Source organism: Gopherus evgoodei, chromosome 6, assembly GCF_007399415.2.
Source record: "Gopherus evgoodei ecotype Sinaloan lineage chromosome 6, rGopEvg1_v1.p, whole genome shotgun sequence".
NCBI lineage: Eukaryota > Metazoa > Chordata > Testudines > Testudinidae > Gopherus > Gopherus evgoodei.
This window is the reverse complement of record NC_044327.1, coordinates 15,129,157-15,148,167: the sequence shown is the minus strand read 5'-3', so window position 1 is coordinate 15,148,167 and position 19,011 is coordinate 15,129,157. Positions and strand designations below refer to the sequence as shown.

Genomic DNA, 19,011 nt, shown 5'->3' with positions numbered 1-19,011 from the left:
GGCATATGCTACTGGAAGTCACTTGGCTGTGCGTGTAGAGGGGAAAAGCGTGGCCTTGCATTGACCGCATAGACCACCTGAGAGCCAAAAAGCTGCTGCCAACTTTAGAGGGTATAGAAAGAGGCTCCTTCACTCACCAATCAAAAGTTTTGGCAGATGACAGCACAGGGTACCCTGTACCCTTGATGTATCTGCTGGTGACGAATCAGTCTGATTTACGTGATCTACTCCTTCTGCTAGAGGACAAATTTTTGGAATTAGTCTTAATTTCCAGCTGAGGAGTCTCATGATTATTTCCTGAATATTCTGATCCTGTAGTTGAAATTTGTGTACATGTATGGGCACAGCAAGATTTGCATGGAATAAACCAATCCCTTGAGAACTATGTTTCCAAAACCTAAAACAGCCACTAGGCTTGTTGCTGTTGATCTTACTTTGAAGGCTCTCTGATACTACCATGATGGACAGCAGTATAGAACTCAGAGCAACAGAACTACTATCAGAGGCGTTTCTAATATGGTTGAGAAACTTGGTTTACCTGGCTGAAAGGCTAGCTAATAGAAATGCTACAGACTACAAAAACATCAAACCCATATAGTTTCAGTACTTCAGAAGCACTCAAAGCTTTAAGTTTTAATTGCAAGTAGAAGGGTATTTACCTTCACTTTACTGATCATGGAGAAAAGTGAAGCACAGAACATGTGTGAGCTCCAAAGTCACGTAAGACGCTTGTGGGAACAGAACCCAGATTTGATTCAGTCATGTGCTTTATTCCATGTGGCCGTATCTGCAATTGCTGCCTTCTGCTCTCCAGCTACTAAGTACATCCTTCCCTTAAGTAGCGTACACCTCACAGAGGACTTGAAAAGCCATTCTTGCAGCACCAGATTGAACTCTTTCTGCCTGGCTGTTTTGAAAAATTTAAGGCCTTGTCTACTGGAAGGGCTAACTGGAGAACTGCTGAAACCTGAGAAGATGGAAACTGAAAGCTAAACAAAGAGGAATGGGTATCTTAGATTGGTCAAACAACAATTCTTTCTGCTAAAACTCCTTTTTAAAATTCCAGTGCCTAATGCATTGTGGAGACGGCATGCCTCTTAAGAGTCAAAATCCTCATGCCTTCAGTTAGGGTGAAAGGTTTATAATGCACATTTTTGATGATGAGAGAAAATGAGTCTCAGACCTCTAGTAAATCCAGGCTTGACCTTCTTTCTGAGGCTTTAGGGGAAAAAAGCAGCAAGCCTATCTCTTCTCTCTAGGTCATAGGCAACCTTTCAGTTCTTTATGCACTATAGAGAAATGACGACATTGACACCAGATTTATAGACCCTCTGTGGACCACCTTTCTGATACGTGTGTCCAAGAATAAGTGCTGCTCATAATGCAAAAAGTCCTTGAAATACTAAAAATGCTCACAGACTAGTGGTTTGAAAAACTAAACCAGGCAGCTAGTTCTTATTATAGGAATTTCACTTTAGTGGTGAAGCTGATACACTGGAGGCTAGAGTTGGCAAATAGAATTGTTCTAAACAAATCAAGCTGGAGTCCATGTGACTGTTACTAATTTAGAATGTGCTAGAGAGGAGTGTTTACCTTACTGATTTCTTTTTAATAACTTGCTGGTTAGAAGATGCCAAGGTGGCATAGATATATGAACAAATGTGTTTTACTGCTTAGCTCTAGAATCTCTAATATGTTTCTCTCCTTTAGCCTGACCAACTTATTGAGGTTGCTTAAGACTGACACTTACATGAAAAACTATCTTCCAAGGGTTAAAATGTTCCCAGTGGTCTACTAGACAGCATGCATGAACTGAAACATTTTACTGTGTCCTGGATAATAAAATCAGCATAATGATAGAATCATAGAAGATTAGGGTTGGAAGAGATCTCAGGAGGTCAGCTAGTCCACCCCCCTGCTCAAAGCAGGACTGACCTTGACTAAACCATCTCAGCCAGGGCTTTGTCAAGCTAGGCCTTAAAAACCTTTAAGGATGGAGGTTCCACCACTTTCCTAGGTAACCCATTCCAGTGTCTCACCACCCTCCTAGGGAAATAGTTTTTTTTTCCCCCTAATATGCAACCTAGACCTCCCGCACTGCAACTTGAGACCATTGCTCCTGTTCTGTCATACCCCACCACTGAGAACAGCCGAGCTCCATCCTCTTTTGGAACCCCCCTTCAGGTAGGTGAAGGCTGCTATCAAATTCCCCTGCCCCCCTTCTCCTCTGCAGACTAAATAAACCCAGTTCCCTCAGCCTCTGCTCATAAGTCATGTCCCCCGGCCCCCTGATCATTTTCGTTGCCTTCCGTTGGATTCTCTGGTTTGTCCACATCCTTTCTGTAGTGGTGGGGTGCGAGGGGCAAAACTGAACACAATGCTCCATATGTGTCCTCACCAGTGCCGAATAGAGGGGAGTAATCACTTCCCTCAATCTGCTGACAGTGTTCCTACTAATGCAGCCCAATATGCTGTTAGCCTTCTTGGCAACACAGACACACTGCTGACTCATATCCAGCTTCTCATGCACTCTAATCCTCAGGTCCTTTTCTGCAGAACTGCTGCTTAGCTAGTTGGTCCCCAGCCTGTAGCAGTGCATGGGATTCTTCTATCCTAAAGGCAAGACTCTGCACTTGTCCTTGTTGAACCTCATCAGATTTCTTTTGGCACAATCCTCCAATTTGTCTACATCACTCTGGACCCTATCCCTACGCTCCAGCATATCTACTTCTCCTCCCAGCTTCCTATCATCTGCAGATTTGCTGAGGGTGCAGTCCATCCCATCATCCAGATCATTAATGAAGATGTTGAAAAAAACTGGCCCCAAGACTGACCCCTGGGGCACTCCACTTGATTCTGGCTGCCAACTAGATGTCAAGCCGTTGATCGCTATCCATTGAGCCTGACTGTCTAGCCAGATTTCTGTCCACCTTATAGTCATTCATCCAATCCATACTACTATAACTTGCTGGCAAGAATACTCTGGGAGACCGTATCCAAAGCTTTGTTAAAGTCAAGGAATATCACATCCACCGCTTTCCCCATATCCACAGAGCCAGTCATCTCGTTATAGAAGGCAATCAGGTTGATCAGGCATGACTTGCCCTTGATGAATCCATGTTGACTGTTCCTGATCACCTTCCTCTCCTCCAGGTGCTTGAAAATGGTTTCCTTGGCCTGCTCCATGACTTTTCCAGAACTGAGGTGAGGCTGACTGGTGTGTAGTTCCCCGGGTTCTCCTTCTTCCCTTTTTTAAAGATGGGCACTAATTTGCCTTTTTCCAATTGTCCAGGACCTCCCCTGGTTGCCACGAGTTTTCAAAGATAATGGCCAGTGGCGCTGCAATCACATCAGCCAGCATCCTCAGATGCATTGGATCCGGCCCCATGGATTTGAGCATATTCAGAAAAGCTGGACAGTTCTTAACCTGTTTTCATCACTGAGGGGGCTGCTCACCATGCTCTGCTGCCCAACAGGCTAGAGCTGGAAGGGAAAAGGGCATTTTAAAATTGGGCGAGTGTAAGTGATTATATTAAATATCCTCTTGGGATAAATGGGATGTGGCTGGAAAACCTCTGTTTTGTGTACAGGACATGTACAGCGGATTTACTGTCATAAAGTAGCATTGACCTTGGCAGAACTATACTCCTGAAGACAATGACTTAATCATAATTGATGATAGGGGATAGTGGGAGACTGTATCTCTAGATCTGCCCACTTCCTGACCATGAAAACTGACTGTACTAACACTATTACAGCTAATGCTGTTAAGATAACACATTGATCTGATCTCTTCCACGCTGGGAAAGTTTGTCTAGTTAAAACCATATATTCATTAGAATGTTTTTTGAAGTATTTTAGGAGAGGCACTTAAAATTTGCCACAGACATGAATGGGTAGGGTATGGACGGAAAGAATAGTCCTTAAAAGTGGAAAACAAAAGTTAACCTGACCTGAGTGGGGATATTGTATCCACTAAAAGCGGCTTATCCCCGTGCTCTTGTAGAGCTTGGATCTTGTCCTGATATGTATAGATTCCTGGCTACCCTGAGACGTGTCCCTGTTGACATTCTGACACTAGGCGTGATGAATGTGCTACAGGGCATATCTCCCCCCGCCCCCTTTTTCCCCCCCTCTTATCCATGCCAGCGTTGGCAGAGGAGTTCACACGTGTTTGAAAGTTTTTTAAAACTATCTCCTAGAATGCCCCATTGTAGACACCACTCGGGAATGGCAAGCTCCTAGGCATGGGACTGGAAGGGACCTCCTGGGTCTTAGAGTCCAGTCCCCTCATATCCCAGGCAACCCTATTTCCTCCCACTTGCATAAGTTTGGGTTGAGGTTTTGAATCCTTTTCAAAGTACCCTTGTATCCCTGTGATACAGGAAGAGCATTTCTAGTTTGTCTCAAATATAAAACAGGTGCCTGGTCAAGGTTAAACACTTAATTGTTCTGAAAACTTATTCTTCACTACCCAGTGATGGTCAGGACATTCTATTACTGTCTTGTCTTGCTGTGTTAATATGCTATATTTTGTGTTAGTATTCATCAAAGGACACAGCCTGCCATCCCAAACACACAGCAGAAGCTGCAGGAATATCTTCCTGGGGCCTTGGTTACACTTGCAAGGTAGAGCACATTAAATCAACCCCCAGCGCCCTAACTCCTGAGGGGTCCACACTGGAAAGGCACGTAGAGCATCTGGACTCTGCAGCTGGAGCGCTCCTGGTTATCCACCTCCACGAGAAGCATATAGCTTGTTGTGCCCCGGCCGAAATGCCCAGGTGTCGGTGTGGACGATGGGTTGCATTACTGTGCTCTGGTTGTCCTCTGGAAACGTCCGATAATCCCTTGAAATGAAGTGGCCACTTGTCATTGTTTTGAACTCGGCTGCAGGCATGAGGATATTCCCTTGCAGAGCTCCGTTTCTGACAGCTGGCGTGCTTATCTGCTCTGGGACAAAGCAAACCATTACTGTGGAATGCTCCTGCTGCAGAGGGGTGTAAGGTGGGGATGAGGGCTGATGTTGGGGATTCCCCTTCCCCCTGCTGCTGTCCGAACTTACGTAACAGCATGCTGACAGTCTCTTCCACCCCCCCCTTCACACACATCCCTGTCACACTCCACCACCACCCCATTTGAAAAGCATGCTACAGCCACTTGCACACTGGGATGGCTACCGCAATGCACTGCTCTCTCTGGCACTGTAAGAGCTGCTAATGTGGCCATGCCACTGTGCTTGCAGCTGACAGTGTGAACACACAGCAGCGTTTGCCTTGCTGTGGTTGCCGAGGGCTGGTTTAATGCCTAGCGCTCTACACTGGCAAGTGTAGCCAAGCCCCAGCTGCTTTACTGTTTATATTTTTATAGAATATCAGGGTTGGAAGAGACCTGAGGAGGTCTCTAGTCCAACACCCTGCTCAAAGCAGGACCAGTCCCCAGTCAGATTCCACCCTCCTCCCCTCAATCCCTAAATGGTCCCCTCAAGGATTGAACTCTCAACCTTGGGTTTAGCAGGCTAATGCTCTAAACCACTGAGCTATCGCTCCCCCTCCCTGCTTTTCCCTGAACATAAACAAGGTCCCCTCTCCTGTCTAATTCTCTCCAACTGGTGTTTAACCAGCCAAATGCAAATATATCTGGTCTTCCCAAGCCATGAAACAACAAATGACTTCTGATGCCACTGAGTGAGGCATCAGACACCAACTATAGGGGAGGTGCCAGTCAGAATGCATGAGCTTCATCTTAAGTTTTAAGCATCTTGGCTTCGAAGAGTTTAAAAAAAAAAAAAAAAAAAAAAGCTTTCACCCATTCAGACTCTCTATCTGTGGAGCAATTAATGTAGCAGCTGCAGAACTGTTGCAAAGTCTCAAAGTGGAATTTGCAAATCCTAAACAATTTAAGATGAGCTCCCAGTGTAATGCTGTGGCAGAGAGCACAAATGGATATGTAAATCGTGAAGGTGGGGGATAAGAGTAGGTGCATGGTTTTGTTTTGTTCTTTTCTTTTAAATATCTGCAGATGGAGTTGGTGAGACTGATGCTGGAATACAGCATCCAGTTCTGGTATACACTTGAAACAATTGGAGAGGGGGCAACGAAGATCCACAACTGCTTGCATGTCTTAGCGAGACTTTGAGGGGGCAAACAGATTGAGCTCTAAGATTGAGAGGTGACTTGTTTACAGTATAGAAAGTACATTCATAGGGAGAAAACATTAGGTCTTAAAGGGCTCTCTAACGTAGAAGAGAAAGGTATAACAAAAACAGAAGCTAAAACCAGACACCAGGTGCACACTGATGGTGGATTCTCAGTCTCATTATGTCTTTAAATCAAGAGCAGATAATTGGACACTAGTTACTGGACAAAATAAAAAACTAACTGGATGAAATTCTGTGGCCTGTGTGATGCAGGAAGTCAGACAAAATGATCTAATGATCTTGTCTGGCCTTAAAATCTATGCATTACCGCAGTGCGCTCAGACATAGCCTGCGACTCTTTCCAGCTGACTTTTGTCAAATGGAACTTACTGACAACCTGTAAATGTGTGTTCCAATGGCACTTCCAACACTCTTCTCATTGAAATGGATCAGTCTGCAGGCTCTTCAGTGGGGGGGTTCTGTACTTTGCCACATGTGGTAGCCAAATAACAGGCTATGGCTTCTAGTTTCTCCTTTGGTAGCCGATCTTCTCTCATCAGGGCATTGAGTTTCTGTTGGAAGATCAGCAAAGTTATGAGAGCCCTCTCTGCCTTATGGCCCAAGGGAATCACTAGATACTTGAGCTCCTAGCGCACACATACCAAAACCACAAACAAGGCACTGATCAGTGCCTGGGAGCTGGGACTTGTGAATAGTCTGGTAGATGCTGTACAAGCAACTCCTGGCTTGCTTACTTGGCTGCAGCCTATCCAAGGAACATACTGTATGCATTATCTATTTGTAGTTTTGCTCCAATGAAACTAAACTTGGCCGTTTTGCAGCGAGGAGTTTCTCTGGTTCAGGACATTTCTTGCCCTTACTGTTAATGCCTTCTTCATTAGTGGTTATCTGAAAATTGATTATTTTTTTTAGCCCCAAAGTACTACAAAATTATGGCTTAAGTTGGAATTGTCTTTGGTGCTGACTTTATTTTGGAGAAATGTCTGCCCAAGGACTGTTAAATTGAGCGAGGGTTTTAAGATATCTAATTTCTCAGCCTTGCATAGAAATGAAACTGTACTAAACCTGGGGCTTTGGCAGAGCCCAGCAATGACACATGCATGTTCTCGCCCACGATTAATCTGTCTCTTGAGTAAACAAGTCATGAGTAATCTTGGTGTGTTTTAATCTTCTGTTGCTAAAAGTATTTTGCTCTCTTGGAATGAGAGAAGATTTCATGGAATTCCCCCAAATGTGTATGTTTCAGTGGGTTTTTTTAATACTGACTTATCAGCCCCACACATTTTCCCTTAAGGAAATGTTCTGCTCTGCTAACTCAAAGTAGACATTAAATAGAAGCCTTCTCTAACTAACTAAACTGAGTGTGTTTCCAAATATTTTATCAGTGGTACTTCCATGGCCTGAAGCTGAAAAATAATTTTTTCTCCCATACTGGCATTCCAAGGACTCAATTTGAGGCATGAATTCTGATTGCCAGGTTTTTTTTTTTTTTTTTTCTTCCTAGTCTTTTGCTATACGTCCTAAAATGAAAAGAAAAGCATTGTTTACTGTATCTCTCTTTAAATTTTCATTCGTTTTCTATGGGATACTGTCTAATCTCTTTTGTTACTATTTCCAGACTACACGGGCGGAGTTTGACTTGCCAGAATACTCTGTACGCCGACGGTACCAGGACTTTGACTGGCTGAGGAATAAGCTGGAGGAATCTCAGCCAACACATCTCATTCCCGTATGTAGTAAGCCAGAGTCAGTTGTTGCTGAACACTTATGTGTTCAGAGTGTCTGCTTAAAAACAGTTAAACTTGTGGTTGTTTGGCAGTTAAGGATTCAAGGCGTGTAAAAAAGCAAAGCCTCGTTCTGTTGTCTTCTAAAGTGGAATGTTCTAACTTCAGAAAGCAAAGCAGCACAAAAAGGGCTTACCCTGATCTGTCCCAGCCAGCTTTGAAATGTTATGGCTCTTAAATACCAAGCACTTGCCCATATGATGCAGCCTAAACCACTAAAAGTCACTCAGGTTTAACTCTGGTTGAAAGGACACCAGTGGAGGTGGCATCTTCCTAGTTTGCCTTATAATATAACAAATGTTTAGCCATTTGGTTGGTTAGATACCCTATTCCGTTTGCCCAGCTGTTGGCTTCCAACAGCACTGTCCATTGCCAACGCATTCCCTCTATAGCATCACTCCTCTGGGTTCCCTTTGAGTGGGAACACCCTTCCCTATGGCACACTTAAAAGTTATAATATCTAGTATTTAAACTACATGCTCTCTCTGATTTGCATGTGTAAGGGGTTATAAAGAAAACTCCCTGCTAACTCTGTTTGGGCTACTCATGCTATTTGGAGGACTTCTCTTACAGGGAAAGGAACTAACTGTTCCAAATTTTAGAGGAGGCCTGTGCCTTGCTCATGCGTGTGCATTCAGTGCTTGGGCAGACGGCTGGGCCTCTGTCCACTGAAAAATTGGCTAAATAAGGCCCTAAATCAGGGGCAGGCAACCTATGGCATGGGTGCCGAAGATGGCACACAAGCAGACTTTCAGTGGCACTGACGCTGCCCGGGCCCTGACCACTGGTCGGGGGGGGAGGGGGGCTCTGCATTTTAATTTAACTTTTAAATGAAGTTTCTTATTTACTTTACAAACAACAATACTTTAGTTTATATATTATAGACTTATAGAAAGAGACTGTCTAGAAACATTAAAATTCTATTACTGGCACGCAAAACCTTAATTTAGAGTGAATAAATGAAGACTCAGCGCACCACCTCTGAAAGGTTGCCAACCGCTGCCCTAAATAATTATCCTTTTTCTCTGAAACGGACAGCTCTGTGTGTGTGTGTGTGTGTGGTCTGAAAGGAGTGGTGTCTCCTTTCTTCCTCTTAACATAGTAGCTGGTCTTCACTCTGGGCCTTTGAGGCTTATAAGTAAGGTTCCATGAACTCCTAGCCACAGGGCAGACTGAAGTAAAACATCACTCTTGGTGTGTAGAAGGCACAGTTAGCAATGTGTGTATCCATGTGCTTTGTTACTCATAAAATTTAAAGGGAAATCCTCCTGGAGCTAGGCTGTGGAAGATGCTGAGTGAGCCTTTGTGTACTTAAGAAAGCTTGCTTGTGAAAAGGCTTTCCTTCTGATTATTTCCTGTCTTTTAAATAGTAGTAATCAACTCCCCTCTCGTTACCTAAAGGGCCGCTGGAACCACTCCTTGCATCCATTTATGTGATACCTCTATCTGGACAATGAACTAAAATACCAACGTTTAACTAAATTTAAAAAAATTTATCCCTCTCTTTTGCACCTTTTTTGTTTTTAATTTTAAAGCACTAGAATAATGCAAAGAAAATCTAGCTATATTGTATTGCATTTGGGACCAGTGCTGGCAAACCTGCATCACCGCTCCCCTTGTTCTTTCTGCGGCCATCTGAGACTCCACCAATGCTAGTGTGGTATGAAACTGTCCTGTTCAAGTCCTGGGCATGTTGCAGATCATCCTGCGGCTCTTCTTGTTTTTAGTAGTAAATCTCAATTTGCTGTTCCCCTAACCCCCTTTACAAACTGCCACTATTTCTGGAGACACAAGCTGCATCCCCTTGGTACTGAACAACTTTGGCTTAAGAATTCAGGGCAGGAAAAATAAGGAGGAAAAACCTCCATGCTGAACCATCAAGAAGCATGAGGCTTGCCTGAAAAAGCACTAAATAGACTTAGAATACTATTTGATTTCACTTCCCCAAGGACTTGTCTAGGAATATGAAGCCATGATGAACTTTCACTGATGTAAGAGTGCAGTTGGGACTAAGTCAGCTACAAAGAGGGATAAATTTTTTCCAAATTGGATACAGAGAATTACTGTATATGTTGCTGGTCACTCAGCTACTGGTGTCTTCTACACTGGATTCCTTAGCTGCAATATAGTAGCAGAAAATCTTTCAGCAATTCCCTCTAGGTGAGTTGAGTGTCAGAATGTAGCTGGGTTGGGGGCAGGAGGCAACAGCACTCGGTGCTGATTTTAGTGTGCGCACAGAATGATTTTAGTGTGCTGGTTTTTCGCTCAAGATACAAATGCATCTATCCGTGGTGTCTGTCGCTGCCCTCTTGTTGGAATTCTAAGCGTGAGTGGTTATTGTAGGCCTTCAGAAAGGAGTGACAGGGATAAAACAACAAACATGAATTAGGGTGATCATGCTGGGGTCAAATCTGGGATGTTGGCTGGGTGTGCTGACAGCTAGAGATGCAAGGAGGCTCATCGGGGTAGAAGGGTAGCTCCTCTCTGCCAGAGGTTTCCACCTACTGTCTTGAGTTCTGTGTTCTGCCCTTAGTCTCATGCATTTTTTCCTCCCCTCTCTGCCTCTGTGTAATGCCCAAAGCCCAACTGTCCCCCTCGACTGCCAGTCTCCTCACTCGAACCAGTAGACTTGCTCTGATATACCATATTATGGGGCATCTAAATTCAGTAGTATCTCACCATTGGGCTTCCAGGGCTTTTGAGCCCAAATGAAGTGTGTTGCCACTAGCCCTTTGATTTATTGTAGGCATGTGTTAAGTGGCACAACAGCAGAAGGACCACATGAAATTGGAGTGGGAGGAAACCCTCGGGTTTGTGTGTTATCTCACAATTGCTACACTTTCTCTCCTCGTGGCTGGGTGATGTGCTGGGTTCGTTCTTTGTGCAGCTGCCTGTGATGGAATCTAGGGCTTCACAGTTCAGGTGGCAGATTGTCAGAGTATTCCAGCATATGTCAAGAGAAGACCTCTGAAAGCAAACAAGGGTGTGTGGTACAGTGTAGGTGGCTGGATAGAGGTAGAGGGCTGTATTTAGGTGGAGTGGCAGGGAGGGCAAGAAACTAGAAGGGATAGGTGGACATATGAGTAGCTTTTTCCATTTAAGCACGAACAAACCAAGTTACAATACAATCTCTGGCAGCAAACTGGGGTAATCCTTGTAAATGAACATCTAGTCACCCTAGCTATAAAGCACACACAGCCTTTGCCTTAACTTTCTTTTTTTTTAGAGGTGATTTTTCATCGAGGTTAGAAATGAGGAAAATGTATTGCAGCTTCCTGTATCCCCTCGTGGTGGAGTTGTGTTAAGCTACAGCACCTGCCCTTCCTAAAAATTCTGAGTGGGGAAAATGGAGCAATTGCAGAAGCTCTCTAGTTTGACGCTGGCAAGTATGGAGCAGTGCACTTACAAATTACAGATAAATGGTTTCTGTGTTTGCATCTGCTGTCATGTTTGCTTAGATGTCTTTTATGCCAAGTACTATTGCATATTTGCCTTGGAAGCAGAAATTATTTAATCAGTTTGCGCTGTAAGGAAATATACTGATGTACTTGCACACACGTCTTGCATAAGGATCTTTGGTAGCAGTTGGAAAGGGCTTTCTCCTGACCGTCTGGTCTTGGATACCCTTTTTTCTTAGGGAAGGGTACAAAATAAACACATTAAGCCAATGAATAATTGAGTTCCCCCTCCCCAATCCTCCAAAATCCTACCAGGCCAAATTCTGCTCTTAAACCTGGGCAAGTCCATTGAAGTAATTATTTGCATAGATGTAACTGAAAGCACAGTTTAGCTCATTGTGCAATACTTCTGCAGTTCAGTATTGATCTGGTCCATTTTAATAGTTGGGGAAATCACTCTCATCTCTTATTTACAGACCTGTATCTTTAAGTCCTTTATGTAAAAGGTTTCAGAATTAAGACTACTTAATTAAAGAACGTGGAGTCAGTTTACAGATATCGGAGAATAGTTCAATCCATTAAAGAGCAATTGACTTCCAATATCTCTCCATAGGCCTAAATATGAAGTACTGCACTCAAGTGACTAAATGAAACTATCACAATTTGCTTATTTTTGCTTGTAATAAGATTCCCAGGATCTTTAGACTTTATTATATAAACCACCTTAGCTTTTATATGCATCTTCTCCATAAAATACATTTTTTCCACTTTATGGTATATTGGGCATTGCCAAAGATTCATTGTAATATTTGCAGGACTGTTTGGAAAGTGCTGCTGATTTGCTGTCAGAGTACTTGGCTTGATTTTTGTCACAGGCATTACTGGCTACACATAGTAAGTAGCATGGATCCCAACCATTTGTGTTTATAAATGACCAATTTGTTTGCTTCTTGGAAATTATGTAAATGAACTTATTGGGAGTGGTCAAGTAAAAATAAATAACATTTGTGGGGAAACATTAGGGTGACCAGATACCAAGTGTAAAAAATCGGGATGGGAGTGGGGGGCTATAGGCGCCTATATAAGAAAAAGCCCCCCAAATCAGGACTGTCCCTATAAAATCAGGACATCTGGTCATCCTAGGAAACGCAACTGACCTCGGAGTGCATTTTTTTAAATCTACCGTCATTTTAAAAAGTAAGGGTTTGTAATGATTGGTCGGTGGTTTCCCATTCATTTAATCAACACAACAAGAATCTATCAAAAGAATCAGACTGGTTCAGTGTCCCTCTTCCTCCCCTTTTGTGGGGTTGGTGAAGTTGTACAAACTTATTGCTTAGCTTGCATTGTCTCACTGCAGTTACAAAGTATCAGGAAACTCCCTTTTTTTTCCCCCTCCAAGTAACTCATGGATCTTAAAGAAGAGACTGTTAGGATCATCTAGTCTGACCTGCGAGAAACATTTCACTGCTCCAATATGCCATTGCATAAATCCAATAAAAATGTAAATTTATGGAATTTCTTGTTCAGATACTTGATGTAAACCATCAAAATTAGAATCTTTCCAAGTTCATGTCCAGCAGAAACACCTAAGCTTAGATTTGTCCTAACCATCTGTGGGATGGATCAACTAACCTTGGCAAATGACCCTTTTTTTTTTTTAATGGTAATGCTTACTTTGCTGTGGTCCCATATGGTACCCATTAAAATGCTGGATAAACTAAAGTGTTTCAAAACTAGTAATGGTCTGGCACTGTTTCCAGTGTGGAAGTCCTTTCACTTTATTTTTACCACAAGTTTCCTCTTTCCAACTTCAGATGGCAAGAAAAATTCTCTTCAGTGAGAGACTTCAGCCTAAGTTGCTGAGTTGATCTTTATTTAATGATGGGGCTATATTGCAGTCTGCACGGTCTCTGACATTCTTTCCACTCTGACAGAATAGGAAAGCAAACTTGGAACAAAACCATGGTGTGTGGCTTTTAAGGACAAACCCCCCCCCACCCCCAAAACCTGGTATCCCAGCTTTGGTGCCCAGGCTGCTCTACAGAGATGCTCCTAATGTCTCAAGTACAAAATGATCAAATTAATGCTTCCTTCAATTGCAGGCATGGTATCTAGAGGAGTGCCAAACTCTTGATTAGTATTTGGCTTTGGTCACTGCTTCTATTCATGCTAATCTGAATGAGAGGGTGAAAATGTGATTAGATGTTAATGCAGCTGTACTGTAGCTTGTGGTATTTGCCCTCTCTCTCAGTGCAGAAGGCTAAGTGAATTACCCAAGGTCCTGCTGCCTCTACCAGACCACAGTTCCCCACAAATGTAAAGCTTTTGTTGCATATTATGTAAATATAAACCCTAATTAATGGGAAACGAAACAGATGGCCAGTTCATGTTCCAGAATTAGTCATTCCAGAGCTTGTGATGGATATCTACTGCAGGGGTTAGTGCTCTTCACCCATCATGTTGAGGGAGGAGTTGAGCACTAGGGCATTGCAGATGTGTACAAGTGAAAAAGAACAGGCCCAACTGGCAGGCACTACTTTAAAGAAAAACATATCCCATACTTAACTTTCACTTTCGTTGGCAATGACCGCACACTTTACCATGGTACAGGCCTGATCTTCCAATGGGGCCTCTACCTGGCCTTCATTTAGTTGCACATGTTCTCTTAACAGTAGGAAGAAGAGAAGCTTAGAGGTTTTACCTTCAGCTTCTCTAGAGATGGTTGAGCCTAGAAGCTCAAGTAAGTGTCTTTGAACTGGTAAACTACTTTGTCACAATTTTTAAAGGAAAAAATGCTTGCAGAAGTATACTGCTTCTTCCAACCCACTCTGAAACATTTGAACTTTCAGATGGTTTTCCAAACTTTTTTAGGGTTTGCCTGAAACGTCTTAGCAATGAGCTGGTACAGGAAGGCATCTCTATTCAGAGCCATGCTTAAGCATGGGCAGAAGACCCACTGAGGTGAATGAGATTTAAGTACATAAAGTTAAGCATGTGTTTAAGTGCTTTCCTGAATTGGGGCCTAAATGCAGGTAAACTGGGTACAGTAGAGGGAAGTTTTATTCCCTGGTCCACTCCACCCCAATATGAGCTACATTTGTAATGTCTCTATGGGCCAGTTTTTTGTTTCTGCTATATTGATGTGACTTTGGAATGACACCACTGAGTTAAATTGAATTAGTCCAGATTTATTTCAGGATAACTCAAAGAAAATGCAGTTCCAATTAACAGTGTCTCTATTTACTCGTGTCAAGACTGAACTAGCTAATTAATGGAAACAAGGAAGTATTAGCAAAAGCAGTTGGCTTTTATTCTACTGAAAACAGAGTCTCTGTCCGCCTTTATTTCACAGCCTCTTCCTGAGAAATTTGTGATGAAGGGAGTTGTCGATCGCTTTTCTGAAGAATTTGTGGAGACGAGGAGGAAAGCTTTAGATAAATTCTTGAAAAGGATTGCAGATCATCCAGTACTTTCTTTCAATGAACATTTCAATGTGTTTCTCACAGCAAAGGTAAGCATATGAACTTAAACGTACAAAACCTAAAGAGATCCGAGAAACACGAGCTGTTGAAAATGAACATGATAAATGAGACTAAAGATAAGAAACACAACACATCATGTTAGACCTAGGACAAGTCCATGCTCAGCATAGCAGAGAGAGCTGCTGCAGATGCAAGGGCAGCTGTAAATAACCTTTCTGCCTTCCCTCTATAGACATTCAACCCTATGAGCTGCTCTAACTTTGGGGGCTATTACATCAGTAAGGATCTCCCAGTGTGCTCTGGCCCTGTTTATTTCACACCCCTGTGTTTGTAGGCAGGATTCCTCTTCTGCAAGGGTGTGGGGCTGAGGGTCTGGCTAACTCTCTTCAAAAGCATATAACACCAAATGGTTATTAACAGTGACAAAAGTGTGTGTTTTTATATATACAATATAAAAGTTGCACTTACGTTCTCTGTGGTGTGCAAATATGCCACCTATGCAGGAACTGTTGTGAAAAGGAAGGGGTTCATCCACAGAGGTGTGGGTGATGGAAGTCTGCCTGTTGGCACTGGCTCCTGGGAATGGGGTACACTTACTGTACCCCTGAGTCATCCTTGAACAGAGACCTTTCAGACATTTTTACTTTTAAACACTGTTCTTTAGTATCTCAATCCCTCCACCAATACATTGTTTTCCAGCTTTCTGGCCCCTTCTCTAAAGGTTGGGGCTGTGTTTGGGGTGTGTGTGTGTGCGTGTGATGGGTGCTGTGGTGTCTTTACTCAAGCTGCTCCTCATGTCAGGCTCTCCTTGCCGCCTTTCTCTTCCCCCTTCATTCTTGAACACTTCCTTCCTATGTTCTCTTTAAGCTTCCCTCCTGCTAATAGGCGGAGTAGCTCGGTAACTTCCTAACCCTTGCTACCCTAATGTACAAGAGGGTGGCAAGGCTGTAAAATATCTCATTGTTTGCAGATGTCTGATGCACTCTGTGTGCCTAGCTTTATGTGAGAAGCAGAGGTGAGCTTTTGAATCAAGTCCTGCATCTAAATCCTAACAGCCTACGTTCAGAAACTTTCTCTGCTGTGCTCAAATTGAAGCATGACTCTTTAGACCGGGGGTGGTACTTGTTTTTTTTCTACATGCAAACAATATATTTCTTGTCATTGCCAGGATCTTAATGTCTATAAAAAACAAGGAATGGCATTGCTCTCCAAGATGGGAGAGTCTGTAAAATATGTCACAGGCGCTTATAAACTCAGAAGTCGACCGTTGGAGTTTGCAGCCATCGGAGACTACCTAGATACATTTGTTCTCAAGCTTGGAACCATTGATAGAATAGCACAGCGGATTATCAAGGAGGAACTGGGTAAGAACTCTGGATATTTCATTATGCAGATGTCTTGCACACTACAAGCTTCGTATGAGGCAGTACACTGGTGGTACTGCTGGACTTACCTGCATTTAGTGATTCTGGCCTATTTTTTTTAAGTGGGTGCATCAAAAGGAGGATTCTGTAAAGACTCGTGTCATTTTATGACAGTTATATAATGCGTATGAATTGGGTACTTGTTAAGGTGCAAGCAAAAGGGGGTATTGTGTTGATTCCCAGTGTTTTTTAACTCTGTTGGATCGCTCTTTAACTGTTAGAAGAGCAGGTTATTCTGTTTCTCAGCAATAAACAACAAAACAGAGTAGGGTAAATAATGAAGAGTTAATCTCTTGCAGTCCACCAAATTAAGTATAATTGCTGACCCCTATGTCTAATTCCAGGATTAGACAGCTAGAATCTATAGACTTTGAGAAATCCCTACTCCAGTATAGTCTGATGTACTCATACTTGGTTGTCTCAAGCTTCTTTGACAGGACTAACTAGAGCCTATTACAAATCAGCTAAAATTCTCATTTTAGGCTGTGAAGGGAAATAAAGCTCACCCGAGCTCAGGGATCGGAAACCTTTGGCATGTGGCCTGCCAGGGTAAGCATCGTGGCAGGCCAGGCCAATTTATTTACCTGCTGCATCTGCAGGTTCAGCCGATCGTGGCTCACACTGTCTGCGGTTCGCCATCCCAGACCAGTGGGGGCTGTGAGACGCCACGGCCAGCACATCCCTTGGCCTCTGCAGTTTCCAGCAGCCCCCATTGGGCTGGAGCGGCGAACCGCGGCCAGTGGGAGCTGCGATCGGCCAAACCTGCGGACAGGGCAGGTAAACCAGCCCACCCCATCACGGTGCTTGGCACACAGCCCATCAGGGTAAAGGTTGCCGATCTCTGCCCTAGCTTCTGCATAGGTTACATGTAGAAGCTCATACAGTAGCTCTTGCCTGGCCTAATATTATAGAAGCAGTAAAACAGGAGGAATCCTACATACTTTGGTCCCCTTACACTTTGCTCTCACTAATACTATCCCATCTTTATTACTGGAGTTCTTTACTACCAGTTCAGATCAGACTTTTGGGCTTTGTGTGATTCTGTTTTGCTGCTTTGAGGAAAGCAGCTAATCTAATGCAAGCGCTGATAAACCTGACCTCTGTCTGAAGAGGCTTGGTGGGTAATGGGGATTAATATCCATTTTATGTTCACTGGGAAAGAAGGGTGCTTTGTAAAGTCTAGAGTTTTTCTCGTAAAATCTGCCTTACTTACCACTGCTCTGCATCTGGTTGCATGCATCGATTAATGGTGGTGAGCTGATTAGCCCTTTGAAACGTTTGAGTGGAGTATGATGGTTAAATCAACATCTCTGCTTTTTTAAACCAAATTGCCTAGAACGTCACTGTAGAACTGAAATTTGTTTCCTGTTAATGTCTCTTCCAGAATACCTGTTGGAACTGCGAGAATATGGACCAGTTTACTCCACCTGGGGTGGGTTAGAAATGGAGCTAGCAGAACCCCTGGAAGGAGTGTCTGCCTGTATTGGGAACTGCTGTACCGCTCTTGAGGAACTGAGTGATGACATGACAGAGGACTTCTTGCCTGTACTCAGAGAGTACATCCTGTACTCAGAGTCCATGAAGGTAACGGACCATTTGGCAGAATTCCACAAGTGTTCAGAAACTGGGAGTGTAATAAGGATAGAGAAACCGAGCCATGAAGTGTCATCTCGTAGGGATTGTTTCTCCTAATAAAGATAAGCTTTTTATTCGTAGTCGTTTTTAACCAGGATCAGACAAATGTTATGCACATAAAAATATTAAATTTGTTTCAGTATTTTTCTGCCTAAATAGACGTAATGTGCATTTGATCTAAATTTTAGAATTGTTCTATTGGTAATGGCAATGTTCTTGTCTTTCAACATGCTGTGCTTTTTAGGAGTCAAACTTGAGTCTTGGAGAGCCCTATCTAAAACTGTTTATATGAAAGCCCGATACTACCAAAACGTTACTAAAATATGTGACTGTGATAAGCTGGACTCTGCATGGAACCTTCTTACAAATCTATCTCCCTTGGGTGTCTAGCATTTAAATTCTGTGAACCAAAACAGTGACATAACTTTTAAGTAATGGTGTTCAATGACCTAGCTTTGGTGTGGCTTTTTTTTTCCCCTTACAAAACCAGGAACATCTTGGATAAAATCCTAGCATACTACTTGGACATGGTACAAATCTGCATGCATGTTCTGTACAGAATGTGCCTCTTCAGTGAATAAGAGCATTGATGCAGTCTGTTCAATATGCAGGATCAGTTAATAGGCATTGCTTTTGTGCTTTAAATTATTCTTAAGTCTCACTTGGGATATTAAGGAGTTAATTGATACCCTCACTAAAACTCTCTGTCATGTGCTTGCATAAGTGTTAAACTCCTGCATTACAAGTACATTTCTTTCTGTTCAGATTTGAGGCACGTATTAGGTTTTTTGTTCAATGAAGCATGCTTCATTGAATTGGGTTAATCATGTTGAGTGCTGAAATTAATCGCTCTGGTTTTGGCTTGTTTGAGTCTGGGGCAAAGCTTTACAGAACACAAGCCAACATAGATGCAGAGCATGACACTTTCAAACATGAGGTGGAAGTAGAAGAAGACAGTCTTTTCTCGTCTAGAGAGAGCAGCTGTGGTGAGCCCTTAACCAGGCAATGATATGCTTATCCATTACATGTGTTTCAGTTGCTGGTTCTGGAATTACAATCCTCCTTCAAAATGTTTTAAGTTCTAGGACTTTTTGAGGACAAAGTAGAAACACTAAAGACTGAATT

General features: G+C 42.9%; 1 protein-coding gene across 6 annotated transcripts in view; it reads left to right on the top strand.

Annotated features, from left to right (window-relative positions):
• The window catches only part of SNX30 (sorting nexin family member 30), a 66,997-nt gene that overhangs the window by 23,114 nt on the left and 24,872 nt on the right, over positions 1-19,011 (top strand). For all 6 annotated transcript variants that reach the window (XR_004001028.1, XM_030567616.1, XM_030567615.1 and 3 more), the window contains 4 exons: positions 7,779-7,889; positions 14,698-14,856; positions 15,996-16,191; positions 17,636-17,835. Coding sequence is in view for 5 of the 6 variants with exons in the window: in XM_030567616.1 (XP_030423476.1) it covers positions 7,779-7,889; positions 14,698-14,856; positions 15,996-16,191; positions 17,636-17,835 (666 nt within the window). In the remaining variant the exon portion in view is untranslated. The remainder of the gene's footprint in view (positions 1-7,778; positions 7,890-14,697; positions 14,857-15,995; positions 16,192-17,635; positions 17,836-19,011) is intronic.